The sequence below is a fragment of the Panthera uncia genome, chromosome B1 (assembly GCF_023721935.1).
Source record: "Panthera uncia isolate 11264 chromosome B1, Puncia_PCG_1.0, whole genome shotgun sequence".
Taxonomy (NCBI): domain Eukaryota; kingdom Metazoa; phylum Chordata; class Mammalia; order Carnivora; family Felidae; genus Panthera; species Panthera uncia.
In genome coordinates, this window is record NC_064811.1 from 6,305,104 (window position 1) to 6,320,212 (window position 15,109).

Genomic DNA, 15,109 nt, shown 5'->3' on the forward strand with positions numbered 1-15,109 from the left:
CCTGTGGTGGTGAAAATTATTGTACTTTAAAAAATATTCTTGGGGCGCCTGGGTGGCTCAGTTGGTTGAGCGTCTGACTCTTGACTTGGGCTCAGGTCACAATCCCAGGGTTGTGGGTTCGAGCCCCGCATTGAGCTCTGTGCCGACAGCAGGGAGCCTACTTGGGATTCTCTCTCTCTCTCCCTCTCTCTCTGCCCCTCCTGCACTTTCTTTCTCGCAAAGCAAAGAAACTTTAAAAAAAAAAGCAGAAGCAGCAGAGCAGAAATTAACCTCCATGTCTGGTTCTATCCAGTTACACATGCTTAAAAAAACAAATGCTTTTATGTGGTGGAAATCTTTTAAAAATGTGACAAGCCAAAAACAATTACTACTAAACTAAAAAGTATTTAATTGCAGCGCTTCTCTACATTTTTAATGAGAGGTTTTTGTGTGTTTATTGTGTTGTTAAAACATGTAAGTTAACAGTATCTCATCCAGAAATGATCACAGCGACAGTCTTCAGTATTTGGCCTGTCCGCACCGTGGCCCTGTCCCTCTTCAGCCCGAGACAGACTGGGAGCATGGCCTGTGACCACATGCAGGGAAATCACTCACTTGACCCGGAACCCATCACTTAGCTGTGTCGCTGTCCCGGGGCTCCAAGTGGATCATGATACTTTCAGAGATGGTATTCTGAGGCCTAGTATGCTGTGCTGGAGGAGAGCTGTGTTGTGCCTCTTGCTGATACTTGAGCAGGCTTTGCCCACAAGTCCCTTAAAAGCTGGCGAGCGTGGTCCCTTTAGCCAGGGTTACATTTGTCGTTAATCCCTCCTACTGCAGGAGAGAGCAAGGATGGAATGTGGAACCGTCTCACAAGGCTTAGGAGGGGAGGATAAACAGGAAGAGGGGCCAAAAAGGCAGACAGATGCTGTCTGAGCCTCTGAGTCCCCGGATGAGCGAGAGGAGTCTGCTTGTCTCCTGGACTCGCTTGGTCCTTTGATAGTTAACCTCTCTGGACTTCACTTTCTCCATCTAGACAGTGAGGATGCTGAAGGTTCCTCTTGGGCTGTGAATGAATGAACTCATTTATGTAAAGTACACAGCACCTTGCCTGAAGCCAGCAGATACATTCCTGTTGGGGTTATTGGTAACAAGTTTTGAGCCATGAGAAGCTTTAGATGTTCTGGAGAGCATAGGAGAAAGTGGGAAAGTGAGGCATGACCTAGGCCACATTCTCAAGGACAGAGCAGAGCCCAGCCTTGACTCCTGAGTGCAGCCCAGGACACTTCCTGCTCCTGTCCTCCCCGTGCGCAGTGGGGGGCGCAGCGCGAACCTACTCCCCAGAGTCCCACGTTGAAGTGCAAACTCCACAGTATTTCAAGGTCTGTGCTGATGTTTATTTTCCGTCAGTTTTACCAGGATGCATTTAAGGCAAACTTGGACAAACGTGACAAAATGAACTAAAACCCATGCCATGGGAGGGTCCTCATTTCTGTCACCTTTGTCAGCTGTTACCCAAGGTTCTCCGGTTAGGACTGGCTGGCAGCACAGGGCAGTGATGGGGCTGGCTGCTGTTCCAGAAGGCTAGCACGGTGCCCGTGCACCAGGGCCGGAGGAGGTGACCTCAGTTCCCTCGAGCTCCATGAGGATGAAGCCAGCCGTTCCGATTCTGATGGTCCGTGTCACGGAGAGAGGTCTTTATTGCAGACCGTGCAGCTGGCGGTGGGAAGGGCTCCCCAAATGCGCAGCAGTTGTGCCCATGGGTCTGGCTACAAACACAGTCCGCAGACCATTCCCGAGGTCCCTGCGCAGGGACCACCCTTTGGTTTGGGCAGCTGCCTGCCTGACCTGGGCTCACACAATATTGGAGCCCCAGGGGCTTTAGAAACGGATCTAATGATATTTGTGTCTGGCTCTACCCCTTCACTGTGTCCAAGTCGAGTGTTACGTTCGCGTTCTACCAGATTCTTGCCTGTGTCCACATGGGTCTGCCGGGTCTGGCCCTCGGGTATCCCCAAACCTACCAGGGTTGCATTTTGGCACACTGTGGTTTTCGAATCTGACGCCTGCCTTCCTGGCCTGCCTGGCGTTGGTCAGCTGTGTGCACAGCCGTTTTCCATGATGCTGCTTACCAGCAGGATTTGGGAGAAGATGGGCTGTATCTTCTAAGATGCGTGACTGTCCCGGGCTGGGCCCTCCTTAACGTCAGGCACTCTAGGCATCTTGCGGTCAGGCGAGGAACGTGGGCTGACGCAGCAGCCAGAGAATAAAGAAAGCAGCCGCTGAGGGCAGAGGGGCATTTGTGTGGAGAACGTTTAAAAACAGCCAAATCACTCCGGTTTCTCCACACTGGCTTTGCTTCAGGTGAGCACGGGTGGCTTGCTGTCGTGGTGCAAGAAAGTGACCCCTCTGAGGAGAGGGGCTTCCAGGGACCCCATTCCTAGTTCTCTGTTTAGACCCGCCTCACAGGGTGCTTCTGAGAATACGCTGCTAGAAGTCAAGGTTAATAGCCTTTTTACGGGCCTGCAGACTTTCACGGATATCTTTGAGAAGCTCTCATCTTTCTAAACATATCGTTTCTCTTTCAAAGTTAAAATTTGAGCTGCCCAGTTCCCACTGAAACAATTTACTTGGAGAATCTCACTAGCCTGTAATTACCTGTCTTTCTCCAAAACAGATCTCTAGGAATTGGCGGGGGTGGTGGGGGGAGGAAGCAGTCTTTGATACAGATTGTTGGTTTTTGGATAGCACTTTTGCAGCTGAATGAGGGAGGTGTTCAGAGATCAGAGATTTTATCCAATTCTTTTCCATCAAGGGAAAGCTATGGAGACTGCATCTCCCTTCTTTACTCCACCGCTGAAAACTGATCCTCCTGGCTGGTGGTATTCTTTTTTGTCCAGACCAAGCTGGACTCCAGCACTAAGTAGGCAACTGTACGTTGTTGACTTGTGCCTGGATACAGAACCGTGACACCACAGCGCTCTTAAGATTGTAACGTCCTCCCTTGTGGAAGGAAACGAGGTCAATTACTAGACGCGTCCAAGGTAAGAGAAAAGGCATAGTCTACACATTTACCTGTCCTTTGTGGTTACTGGAGCTCAGCACGGACTCAGCCTTTACCCCTTCTTCCAACCGAGCTTTCAAGAGATGGCTAAAAGAGGCCTTCTACGTTTCTTTTCTAGGCAGTGAGCCCAAGAGGGCACGTTCTATTTCACATTTGATAGGTAACAGAGAGCGTGCCTCTGTGCCGCTCTCGATGTCAGAAGAGGAAATCTGACAAGCCCGTGGCGGGATTTCACATTTAAAGGGATTCTGTTGGGGGACGTTGTCTTGCGTGCACTGATGCTTTTCCTCACAAATGCGTTTGGACCTGAATCCTCCCGTTAGCCCCGGTGCCTACGGTTCTGCACCTCTTGTCACTGAAACCGTGATAGGTCATAGGGACTAAGGGGGTAATTCCAGAGGGCCCACCCTGGGCCAGGCTCTGTGCTGGCTCTAGGGACGGGGAGACGAACAGCCTCGAGGCAAGCCTGGTAAAATGTCCCGAGGGTGTACTGGTATACTGGATGTGGGCCTGGGGTGGGGAGCCCGCTGGAGTGGTTCTGGAACTTGCTGTATTAGGTGGTCTTTCTCCTCCTGCCACTGCCCCTGCTGTCACCTGCAGGCTCCCACCCCCACCCGTGGGGGAGGCAGCATGAGGTGACAGCTGTCAGCGGGGCTCCCTGTGTCGGAGTCCGACCTGCGCTGAATCCGACTTTGTGTCTTACTAGCCAAGGGCCCCTCTTGGGCGGGTTATTTGGCCTCTGAATCTCGGGGGTTTCACCTGCTGTACTGACTTCCCCGGGTAGACAGAGTGGAGTTAAAATACCGCACACAGGTGTCTGGCACATAGTAGGTGTCCGCAAATACTTCCTCTCTGAGTACCCGAAGGTTCGCCAAGGCTGTTCCGACGCTCTGGCTCCGGGGGACGGCCCCCATCCTCCAGGCGCCTGGCCTTTTGCTGCACGAAGTGACTGGGCCCGGCAGGAAGAGCCACAGCGGCCAAACCAGGGAGCACGGCCGCGAGACGAGCGAATCTGCTTCAGTTCTCAAGTGACGCTCTGGTTTACGATGCACGTGTCAACATTTTCCAGGACACAGATGCGCTCATAAAACTGCCCAACAAACCTAGATGAGTGAATGATTTTAACGTAAGCTTTCCACTAAAGTATATATATGGAAAGGTATAAAAATCTAAATCCCAATCAATTTCACAAAGTGCAGGCACCAGAGCCGTGACTGCCCAACTCAAAGAGACAGACTATTTAGCCCGAGGGCAGCCACATCCTTACTTCTGGCGGCATGGATCGGCCAGGCCTGGTTTTGAACTTTATGTAAAAGGAATCACGCGGCGGCACGTGGCCTTTTGTGTCTGGCTTCCTTCGTCCAACATTCCGTGAGATTCGCCACATTGCCTTGTAGTAGGAGTTTGCGCCGGCTTTGTGATGCACAGCATCGCTCCATTCTTCTGCTGATGCCACACTCTGCTGTCCCCCGTCGAAATCGGCATCCTCTCTAAGGCTCCGGGCGCAGACACAGTACTTCCTCCTTTCTGCTGGGATCACGGACTCGTCGGGTGCGTGCCACCCCGACGACGCGCAGCCCGGCGCTTTTCCAGAATGCTTTCACCGGTTTCCACGGCCTCCCTCAGTGGATGAGGGTACGTGAGTTTGCTTTGCCCGAAAGCGCACCGAGGTCTGGCACCTCGCAAACTTCCATCTCTGTGTCTCTCTTCTCCAAATGGCTCTGTTATCCCGTGCTGTTAAGTAAAGCCCCTGGGGGTCACCGCCAGATTATCACGCTGTAGAGAACGACCTCTCCAAGTTCTCACAGCAGACTGGTCTTGAGTGAGGTCACGGCGGCACAGCAGTTTCTGCCTCTTACAGAATCTACCACTGCCCTCTTAGCATTTACAGAAACTCAAGATCTTGCTCAGCCCGCTTATTAGGTTTTCCAACTTCTGCAATTTGGGCTCAGACCCGCCTTCTAACTCTCTGTCTTGGGTACAAAGCAGTCACATCCACTGGTGGCAAGAGAAGTTTCTTTGTTTTGAGTGCAAAGCTCGGCCCAGCTGTTTTGTTACGGGATCCAGGAAAGCTTTATTTAATTCCTTCCCTTTGATATAAATGACTGAACTGCCCTTCTGGTAGTTTAAGTTCTAATTGCTGAGTAAATACATGTGTTAGAGTTGAAAGGTCAGACGTGGCTCGGAAGGTCAGGCCTTTGTTTTGGCCACAGAGCGGGTATTGTGAGCTCCCGAAACATTACCTTTGCTGCTCTGCCTTCCTGGTGACCTGGGGCCGAATTGGGCTGCAGGCTCGGGGTGGTCCATATATTAGATTTCCCCACTGTAGATCAAAGGTAGGTAAAGCCTCAGCTCCCCTGGGTAGTTTCCAAGAGCACTGCTCTGGGGACCCGGCATCGAGTTTGCGTCAGGATGTTAATGGTAACGTTATAGGGTAGCCCTGCTCTGACCAATTTCATCCTGAACAGAGAGCTATTTTATAGCTAAAATGGAAATGGCGATCCCTCTTCCAGGTGTCAGAAGAAAAAAACAAACAAAAAAAAAAGGCAACAAAACGTTTTCAATTTTAAGATGTCTCTGCCTAAAAAATCTTAAGCCTCTTGGCTTTTGTCACCATGCACGCGATTCTAGCTCAGATGCTAGGAGAGTGGGTGGAAACTTTTACCGCGCTCGGCTATTTTTTACCTAATTTATCCACATGTCATGATATTCCACGAAAGCACCTGGCATCCCATGATCTGAGAGAAGTCTCTGGGACTGTTCAATGGTTGAACAGTTGAAAGAGTCTGAGAATCGTGGGTTAAGGAGACCGGGGGTTCCAAACCACTGTCACGACCGCAGGCACCGATCTCGAGGGCCCCCGGTGCCCGGCTGTGTCCGCACCTGGTACCAGGTCTCCTTCCAGCCTCGTCAGAGCCCCGGGGGCTGTGATTCGTGATGTGGCCTCGCAAAAGGTGCTCCCCACCCGCTCTCCACCGCCAATCTTGGAAGGCTGGAGTTTCCTCCCTCTTGTTTTGTCTAACGCGAGGATTCCTCAGGGGCCGTGGCCATGGTGTTGGGGGTGATGCCCAAGGAGGGGTACAGAGTCCAATGACCCCCTGCGAGTGAGGAGTCACCCTCCAGCACCGCCCTGTAACACCCCCACTTTCCTGGGGTTGGTGGGGGGCGGGGGTGGGGGGGAGGTGGGAGCTCCCTCTGGGCTCTGTGCAAAATGTGCTTTTGGGACTTTCAGAACATCAGGACTCGTGTGTTGAGTCTCTTAAGGAATGACAGGCAGATTCTTACCAGCACACAAGCAACCCCCAGCCCGCATTTCTGCACTATCGTCTGGCAGGCCCGGAGACTCCACGCCAGGTACCGCAACTAGATGTGATCTGACCCGCTCACACGAGTCAATCGGGGCTAATTTTCTGGGTTCTTCAGGATTTGGAGACCCTCCCCTGGCGCTCAGGGAGGGTAAGAAACGCTGCCGTTGATTAGCAATGTCTGCCGTGCGTGTGGGTGGGAGAGGGGCAGGTGGGTCACCACACTCTCCCCTCCTGGAGCCAGCATCTGGCAAGAATGAGCCCTGGGCACTCTGACTTCCCTGTAGCTTATGTCCTGAGACACTGAGTCATCAGAATCCGTTCAGCATGGGAGCTCAGGCTCTGAGGCCAAACCTGCCTGGGTTCAAATCCACGCTCCATCGCATAAGCTGCAAGGCTACCCGCAGAGACCCAAGCGCTGAGGGGCCTTTCAGCTCTGACAAATTAGGGATTTGCAATCAGCAATTCCATTGAAACTACCAAACGGATGGTTTAATCCTTGTATCAAGGGAATGTAAGGTGCTGGTCACGGTTGGCCATCCACAGTCTGTGCCGCTCCACAGTCTGACCTCTTCCTACGGGAAGGCCACCAGGCTCACCCCTTTAAGGCTGCCCAGCTACCAGCTGCTGCCGCCCCACTGGTATTGACCACTCCCAGGCTGCCTTTCCCGGCTGCCGAGATTGTCCTTCCCCGATAACAGGGGTTCCCTTTTACGGAGTCTTCATCCTCTACATCGGGCACAGCACTAAGCCCTTTATATCTGCCGCTGTATCCGTATCTATCCACCTCACATATCTTTCAACAAACCTAGGAGGGGGTGTTACTGTACCCATTTCGTGGATGAGGAGATGCAGAGCTTAAGTGACTTGCCCCAGGTCACATAGCAAATAGCAAAATCAGGATCTGAACTCTGGTGTCGCCTTGAGAACTTAGTTTTTCTCTCCTGGTCAAATTTTTCCTTTGGTCAGGACCCCTCCCCTGCCTCGTTTCCACCTGCCTTTTCTTAGCACTAATGATTTAGCTCATCATTATAAATATATTCCATGTAAAGCTTTTTAAAAAACTGTCCAGGCCAGGGATTTCCAAGTGGTTTCCACAATGGATCACATGACCAGAAAGGCTTTTTCATGGTTTTATGCAATTTATGTACTTTGTGGTTACTGGATTTCTGAGTATATTTATCCTGTATCCCTTCTTCTATCTAAGCTTTCAAGAAATGGCTTCTTGATAAATAAATTAGGGCATCTAAGTTTCTTTACTTACTGGAAATGCATGATAATATGACACAAAATATTGTATTAAAAATATGGGGGGGGTACGCCTGGGTGGCTTAGTCAGTTGGGCGCCTGGCTTCAGCTCAGGTCATGATCTCACGGTTCGTGAGTTCAAGCCCCACATCAGGCTCACCGCTGTCAGTGTGGATCCCACTTCAGATCATCTGTCCCCCTCCTTCTCTGCCCCTGCCCCACTTGTGTGGTCTCTTTCTCTCTCAAAAATAAATAAAACATTAAAAAAATATATATGGGGCTTCCTTAAAAGGAAAAAAAATGAGTTTGTTTTATTAGATTACATGCACACCATTAACAGGCCAAATTCTAGGCACTGCATGATTCGAATCATGTCAATGACGAGACTGGCGTTAACAGCCTAGAGGACTCTGGGCATCTGGGAGGTAGTCGATCAGGACGCACCTCAGCTCTCTAGGTGAGCAAGCCTGATAGTGGGTCTCAATTTAAAAAAAAATTTTTTTTTCTATTTATTTACTGTTGAGAAAGAGTGAGTGAGCGAGAGACAGAGAGAGAACGAGTGGGGATGGGCAGAGCCAGAGGGAGACACAGAATCTGAAGCAGGCTCCAGGCTCTGAGCTGTCAGCGGTGAGCCCGACGTGGGGCTCGAACCCACGAACCACGAGATCACGACCTGAGCCGAAGTCGGACGCCTAACCGACTGAGCCCCCCAGGTGCCCCCCGACCAATGAGTCTCAATTTAAATGTGAGCAATTAATACAAGAGATTTTTCTTGCACAGAACAACGGATCCAAACATTCCTCCCAAACTGTCACACATCGGGAAATGTCAGGAGTGCTTGGGGACGCTTTCACAGGATTCCAACCTCCCAGGTTTCCCACTCTAGGCCAGTACCGGCCCCCGCCCCCCGCCACCCCCTCCTTTTCTTTCTAGCTTGAGGAACGGTCCTTTTCCCTGTCCTGATCTTTTGTTCAAGACGAACACCTCCCTGCTGCCTGACACACTGGCAGCCTGGGGAGGCTTCTGCACCATTCTCCCCAACGCCCTATCCCACAACACAGCACACTGCCTGTGTCCTTAGAGGTTCTCCGGGGGCTTCCCTTCTGCTGGGGTGGCACAGCGCTGTCAGACTCACACTGACTTCCCTTCTGCATGAGCTCATTCCTGGACGTGCTCACCATCTCTGGGCCAGTGGGGCAGGCACGTGGCCTGATGGGAGAACACAGCTGTTCTAGTCTGCTGTCACGGCTGCAGGTAACACAAAACCACTTAAACGGCATTCGTTTTTCTAAAAATGAGATTTGGGGGCACCTGGATGGCTCAGTCCGTTGAGTGTCCGACTTCAGCCCGTGTCATGATCTCACGGTTTGTGGGTTCGGGCCCCGCATCGGGCTCTGTGCTGACAGCTCAGAGCCTGGAGCCTGGTTCAGATTCCATGTCTCCCTCTCTGCCCCTCTGCCGCTCGCACTCTCTCTCTCTCAAAAATAAATAAACTGCAAAAAATAATAAAAATGAGTTTTGGTTTTCTTGGCTCAGAAATCTGTGATGCCTCAGCAATGGATTCATAACAACAGGTAGGACTTATCGAGAGCTCTCTCTGGGTCAGACACTGTTCTAAGCACTTTGTGCATGTTATCAAGACTTTGATCTTTACCCAATCGCATGAAGTAGATACTATCCGTAACCCATTCTTAACTCACTTTTCAAAGTGAGGAAACTAAGGCAGAAGAGAAGTGGCTTGCCCAAGGTTGAAGCAGCCAGTAATGGCAAAGTCAGTAACGCCAGGGCTAGGTGGCTGGCTCCAGGGCTCATGTTCTTTCTTTCTCTCTCTCTTTTTTTTTTAATATTTATTTATTTTGAGAGAGAGAGAGGGAAAGAGAGAGAGAGAGAGAGAGAGAGAGGGACACTCCCAACCAGGCTGCATGCTGTCAGTGCAGAGCCCAACACGGGGCTCCATCCCATGAACCGTGAGATCATGACCTGAGCCAAAATCAAGAGCAGGATGCTCAATCGACTGATCCACCTAGACACCCTCAGAGCTCGTGTTCTTAACTAGGTTAACCAGGCCTTGGCTGGAGTCAGGAGTTGGAACAGTGCTATCAAAAATGCTACCTCTTGGCTTGGCGTGCATCTCAGAGCTTCCTCCCTAGGCGGACTTCCTCCATGGGTCTCTATGGTGCCAGCCCCAAAGGCCACACTGACCTCACAGCTTACCGTCCCAGCAGCCCCAGCCTCAGTCCCAGGGGCTGACGGGTCTGGTTTGGGCCCTGTGTCCTCCGCTAGGACAGGGTCGGCCTCGTGAGAACTCTGCAGAACTACTACAGAAAGGAGCGAGAGGGGCTTCTCAGAGGAAGGGATGTGTGTCTGCAGTGAAGACCAGTTAGCTGTGATCAAGGGTCAAGTTGAAAACTGGGTAATGGGGGGCGCCTGGGTGGCGCAGTCGGTTAAGCGTCCGACTTCAGCCAGGTCACGATCTCGCGGTCCGTGAGTTCGAGCCCCGCGTCGGGCTCTGGGCTGATGGCTCGGAGCCTGGAGCCTGTTTCCGATTCTGTGTCTCCCTCTCTCTCTGCCCCTCCCCCGTTCATGCTCTGTCTCTCTCTGTCCCAAAAATAAATTAAAAACGTTGAAAAAAAAAATTAAAGAGAAAGAAAACTGGGTAATGGGATTTCTGCTACCTGCCAGGCTCTGGGGAGCTGCTAAGGCATGGTTGTTGCCCACGCTCAGGTGGGAGAGCGCAAGCAAAAGGAAAATGGCCACAAGAATCCTATCTGGGGCCCAAGGAGAAGGGAATAACGAATGGACCAGGAGGTGAGCAGGATCTGGAAGGCCTGGGAAGCACACATTAGCAGTAGTGTATATTAACTACCTGCTTGAACACACACTCCGTGCCAGGCACCAGGCTAAGCAATCAGTACACACGAATCTTCGTCCTGGTACCTACTGTGTCACAGATGAGGAAACTGATACTTAGAACAATAAAATAACTTGCCGAAGGACCCGTCACGATGGAGCCGGGATTCAACGGACTGTAAACACCCTGGACTTAACCACGTTACTAAGGAGAGCTGGCAAGGGTCACAGTCAGTTTCATTTTTCCCCATAAGTAACTGACATTGAAAATGAGATCCCCCGGTTGGTAGCACTCTGTTATCAGTTATCTGTTATTAGGTACACCGAACACACATTGAGGAACTTATTTAAATGGCCCCAGCAATGAAGATGTGGTCATTAAACACTGGACCTTTTCCAACCTGCGTTTGAGTATCATCAACACGGTAAGCAGTAGTGCCATTAATAACACCCGAGAAAGAAGGCTAAAAGGATTTCGGATCCAAATACAAAGGCCCTGAAACCATCAAAGGGGAAACCAGATCTGACCTGAACGTACTACATATGGAAACTCGGGCATAGCTGTGATGCTCCGGGGAATATTCAGTTACAAGGGAGACCCAGCACTGACCTTTTTGCAAGGAGAGAATCAACAGAAGACTGTATGTGATACGAGGAAGTCACTTCCTGTTGACAAGGCTTCAAACCCCCTGTTTGAAGAGAGAGAAGACGGGAGGGCAAAGACCCCAGGTGGCTTTGAGCTGATGAACCCTGGTTCTTGAGGAGTCTGAAAAGAAAAGGCAACACAAAACCAAACAAAAAGGAGGTATTGTGTCGACAGGCCATATGATCTGCCCAGCTGTTACATCCTTTGCTCCTATGAGTTTGCTAGAAAGGCTGAAGAAATGAACCGACAGAAACTTGCCATTCTTTTCTTGAATATTTATTACATCTCTTCTGCAAATACTCATAACATATAGAAGATACCAGAGTGCCTACCAAACTGACTTCCATGGCTTACTGGGCTATCCACTCCTGTATTCAACTCACCTCAAGCCACTCTCCCTGCTCCCCACACACCCCAGCAGAGCACACCGCCCTTTATTTGGTGCTCTCATAACCCCCCCCCCCCCCCCCCCCCCAGTATTTCTATTATGGCCTCGTATTGAAATCGTCTCCTCCCCGAGTTTCTAACCCACCTCTGTCCTCGGCACTTTAGCAGGTACAGCGGCTCGGAAAATGTTGACTGAATTAACAGAACTCTTCTCTACATTTATAAGCCCTAAACTAGGCGGTGGTAGGTCTCTGGGGTCATCTTTGGTCCAAGGGCTCCTCCAGTGCAACGTCATGTCTTACTCATGTTAATCTCTAGTGTGGAGCATGGTGTCTTAACAGTTTGCTGCGAACAGCAGGTGCTCAGTAAACGTTTCAATGATTGAGCCCCAAACTTCTCAACACGTGACACGTAGGGCAGGGGAAGGACCGTAATTCACGGGACTACTGACGGAGAAAAATCGTGAGTTAGGGACAGTCTTTTTCGGTCGATGAGCAAGAGTGAGGGGAAAACGCAGTTTTCTGGGCCAGAACAAACTTGTCTCCCATGTTCCTGGCGGGGTTATAGTTCTCCAGACTCAGAAGACGGGGGTTAACATGCACCACATACGGGTGCTTCCCACTTAAACCTCACAACAGATCCAGGGATGGGCAGGTGTAACCCCCGCGGTGCCAAAGAGGAGAGAGGCGCGGAGAGGTTTATCTCCCGCACAAGCCCATCCATCCCAGCGGAAGGGGCCAGGCCCGAGGCTCGGCAGCAGGTACAGCAGGTACAGCAGGTCCTGCGGCTGCCTTGGACCCTTTCAAGTCTAGCTGGGCGATTCCTGGAGCAGGGAAGAAGCCGGAGACTACGAAGTTTGGACACAGGGGAGCCAGGGGAGGCTCCGTCCGCCAAGATCAAAGGGAACCAGGGGGAACCAGGAGGCACCGCACAGCCTCGCACCCCTGCCCGGCACACTTTCGGCGGCCTCTGGAAGCTTGGTCCTCCCAGGCTTCCGTAGGTCGGAATCCGCTGGGGGTACCTTCCGCCGGGCCCAGGCTCAGTGTTTTCAAATTCAAATCCTGTTTGCGTACTTGAGCACTGAGGCCGAGAAGCCGAGCCCACCCTAGAGTCTCACCAACTAAAACCTCGGACTGCATAGGCTCCACCCCTCACAGCAGCGAGCACCTCGGCCGGGGAGCCGTTGGCGGAAGTTCCGGTCGTTACGTCACTTCCGCCGCGCTTCTGGGCGTTGCCAAGATGGACGCTTCGCGGGCCCGGGAGCAGCTCCGGCGGCGGTACCTGTTCCCGCGGGACACCGAGGCCCCGCTGGACAGCGAGGGCTACGCCGGGCCGGGTGAGGCGCTCCCCCCGGGCGCGCCCCGAGCTGCGCTGAGGTGTCCGGAGTCGAGGCGCCCGGAAACGGCCGGCCCCGCGGACCTCCCGCAGCCCTGTCCTGGCAGGAGGGACCAGGTTTCGTTTATTCAAGGCTTGCCAAGCCGTTTTGCAAGTCGGGTATTTAGCGTCCCTGAGAGATTCCTAGTGATCGCGTAGCCCCGCGCATCTTCATCCCAGCTGCGCTTCAGGATTCCCAGGCGAGCTGGTTTGACACCTGTTTGGCATTCTCCATTTAAATAAAAAATACCATCCGGTTGTATTTCTAAGAATCTACCAAAGCATCATACTCGTACCAGTACACGAGGACGTATGTGCACAGTGTTTAACCTCAGCATTCCTCGTAGTGGCGAGCGACTGAAAATGTCTAATTGCCTATCAGCAGAGAGCTGGTTAAATACATTTGGATGTGCTCCTACATGACACGGCAGGCAGACTTTTTTCGCCCTATGGGGATGATTTTCACAGGGAGGCGCAGGACAAAGTCCGCTGTACCAGCGTTTGGGTACAGACCTGGTAACGTGTGATGTGTGTTCACCTGTAAATGCATAGAATATGAAAGAATTCATAGAAGTTGGTGTTGGTAGTTGCTTTGGGGTTGAGAAAACTAGGGTTAAGGATAGGGGAAAGAGTTCATTTTAGATTTTTCTGCCCTGTATGTTGCAAATCGTGCACTTACTACCCTTTGAAAAATAAACGCAGAAAACATCATGCCCAGGCATTCTTATTTACAAATTCTGAGGCTGTCTCCCAGAATTTGTATTATGAACAAGTCTCCTGGGGATTCAGATGGTTTGTTCAAGGTCGGGGGTCTCAAATGTATACCAAAGGTTCTCATGAGAATTAAGAGAGGGGGGCATGTCACTCCTCTGGGGAATTTGTTAGAAATAACTCATCACACCCAACCCCAGCCACCTATTCTTTCAGATTGGGTCTCAACTGGAAGAAATTTGATTTGTCCATCACCTGTCTAGACAGTGCTGTATCAGGACTAGACCTCTGCTGTGCCCTGCCATTGCCTCAGAAGGTTGTGTTTGTTTGAAATAATTAAAATATGTAGTTAAAAGTATTTGGGGGAAATCACAAGTCCATTTTGTGCTTTAATGTCTGCTGTCTCCATTTTTCTTAATTAACAAGACTAATTGCTTTCCTAGGCAATATATGAAACATGATACTAAAATTCCTATACTACCAGATGGTGTCTTTCTTTCCAAAAGACGGTAATATTGTAAATTTGATTTTAAATTCGTTTAGGGGAACAAGTTGACTATACTGAATATGTTTTATAGCAGGTTCCTATTAATTATTTCTGCAAATATAAACGTGTTTTGGTGGCTGTACAGAAGAAATCTGTTCTCTAATTGGAGAGAATCTGGTTTTGGGAAAGCTCTAGGAAATTATTTTATCCGGCTTAAAATAGGTGTTCTTTTTCCTCATAAATTTATGGTAATTTGATAAGTTGAAATCTCCCTTATTTGCAGAAGTCTCTACCGCTGTTGAAAGAAAGGAGAAACCTCTTCCAAGACTTAACATCCATTCTGGATTCTGGATTCTGGCATCCATTGTTGTGACCTACTATGTTGATTTCTTTAAAACCGTTAAAGAAAACTTCCACACCAATAGGTGAGAAAGCTTCATTGCTTCGTAATTAAGTGCCCTCGTCTCATCGCTCATAGTGTCTTGTGAGTTGCGTTCTTCAAATGCTTAGAAATCTCTTACTTCCTGCCAGGCACGGTGTTAGAGGTACTGGTGACACAAAGGTCACTAGTGACCAAGAGAGTGTGTGCTTGGGACACGTACAGCAGAACGGATGAAACTGGAAAGTACTTCAGTATGCCTTTCAGCACAAGTGTGTTGGAGGATGGGGAAGGTAGTGAATTTAAGAAGAACCTAATCCATGTGTAAAAAATGGAAGAAGAAAGATTCTGACAGTCTGTCTGAAGACAGTGCAGGAGCACCGGGAGGAGGGAGCGAGGACCCTGGCGGGTGAGAACCGGGCCTCAGAGTTTGTTTGCGGAGCATAGTTACAGCTAACAAAGTAACTACGGGGAGTGATTGAATTAGGGTTGACGTCACCCAGAGGAGGAGTCGGGAGCTTTGAGGCCTGATGTCAAATCGTCCGTCATTCATGAGGATTAAGATCTCTTCGGTATGATCTCAGGAATTGATGGGGGGGGGGGGGGGGGGGTGGGGAGACGAGATCGGAAGGGCGTCGTCTACGTAAGAGGAGGTAGTGGGGGCCCCCCCCCCCCAGAG

General features: G+C 50.7%; 1 protein-coding gene across 1 annotated transcript in view; it reads left to right on the top strand.

Annotated features, from left to right (window-relative positions):
• Positions 1-12,694: 12,694 nt before the first annotated feature.
• Positions 12,695-15,109, top strand: part of TMEM128 (transmembrane protein 128) — a 10,326-nt gene continuing 7,911 nt past the window's right edge. The window contains exons 1-2 of the mRNA XM_049630302.1: positions 12,695-12,815; positions 14,335-14,476. Of these exons, the coding sequence (XP_049486259.1) occupies positions 12,719-12,815; positions 14,335-14,476 (239 nt within the window). The 5' untranslated portion in view covers positions 12,695-12,718. The remainder of the gene's footprint in view (positions 12,816-14,334; positions 14,477-15,109) is intronic.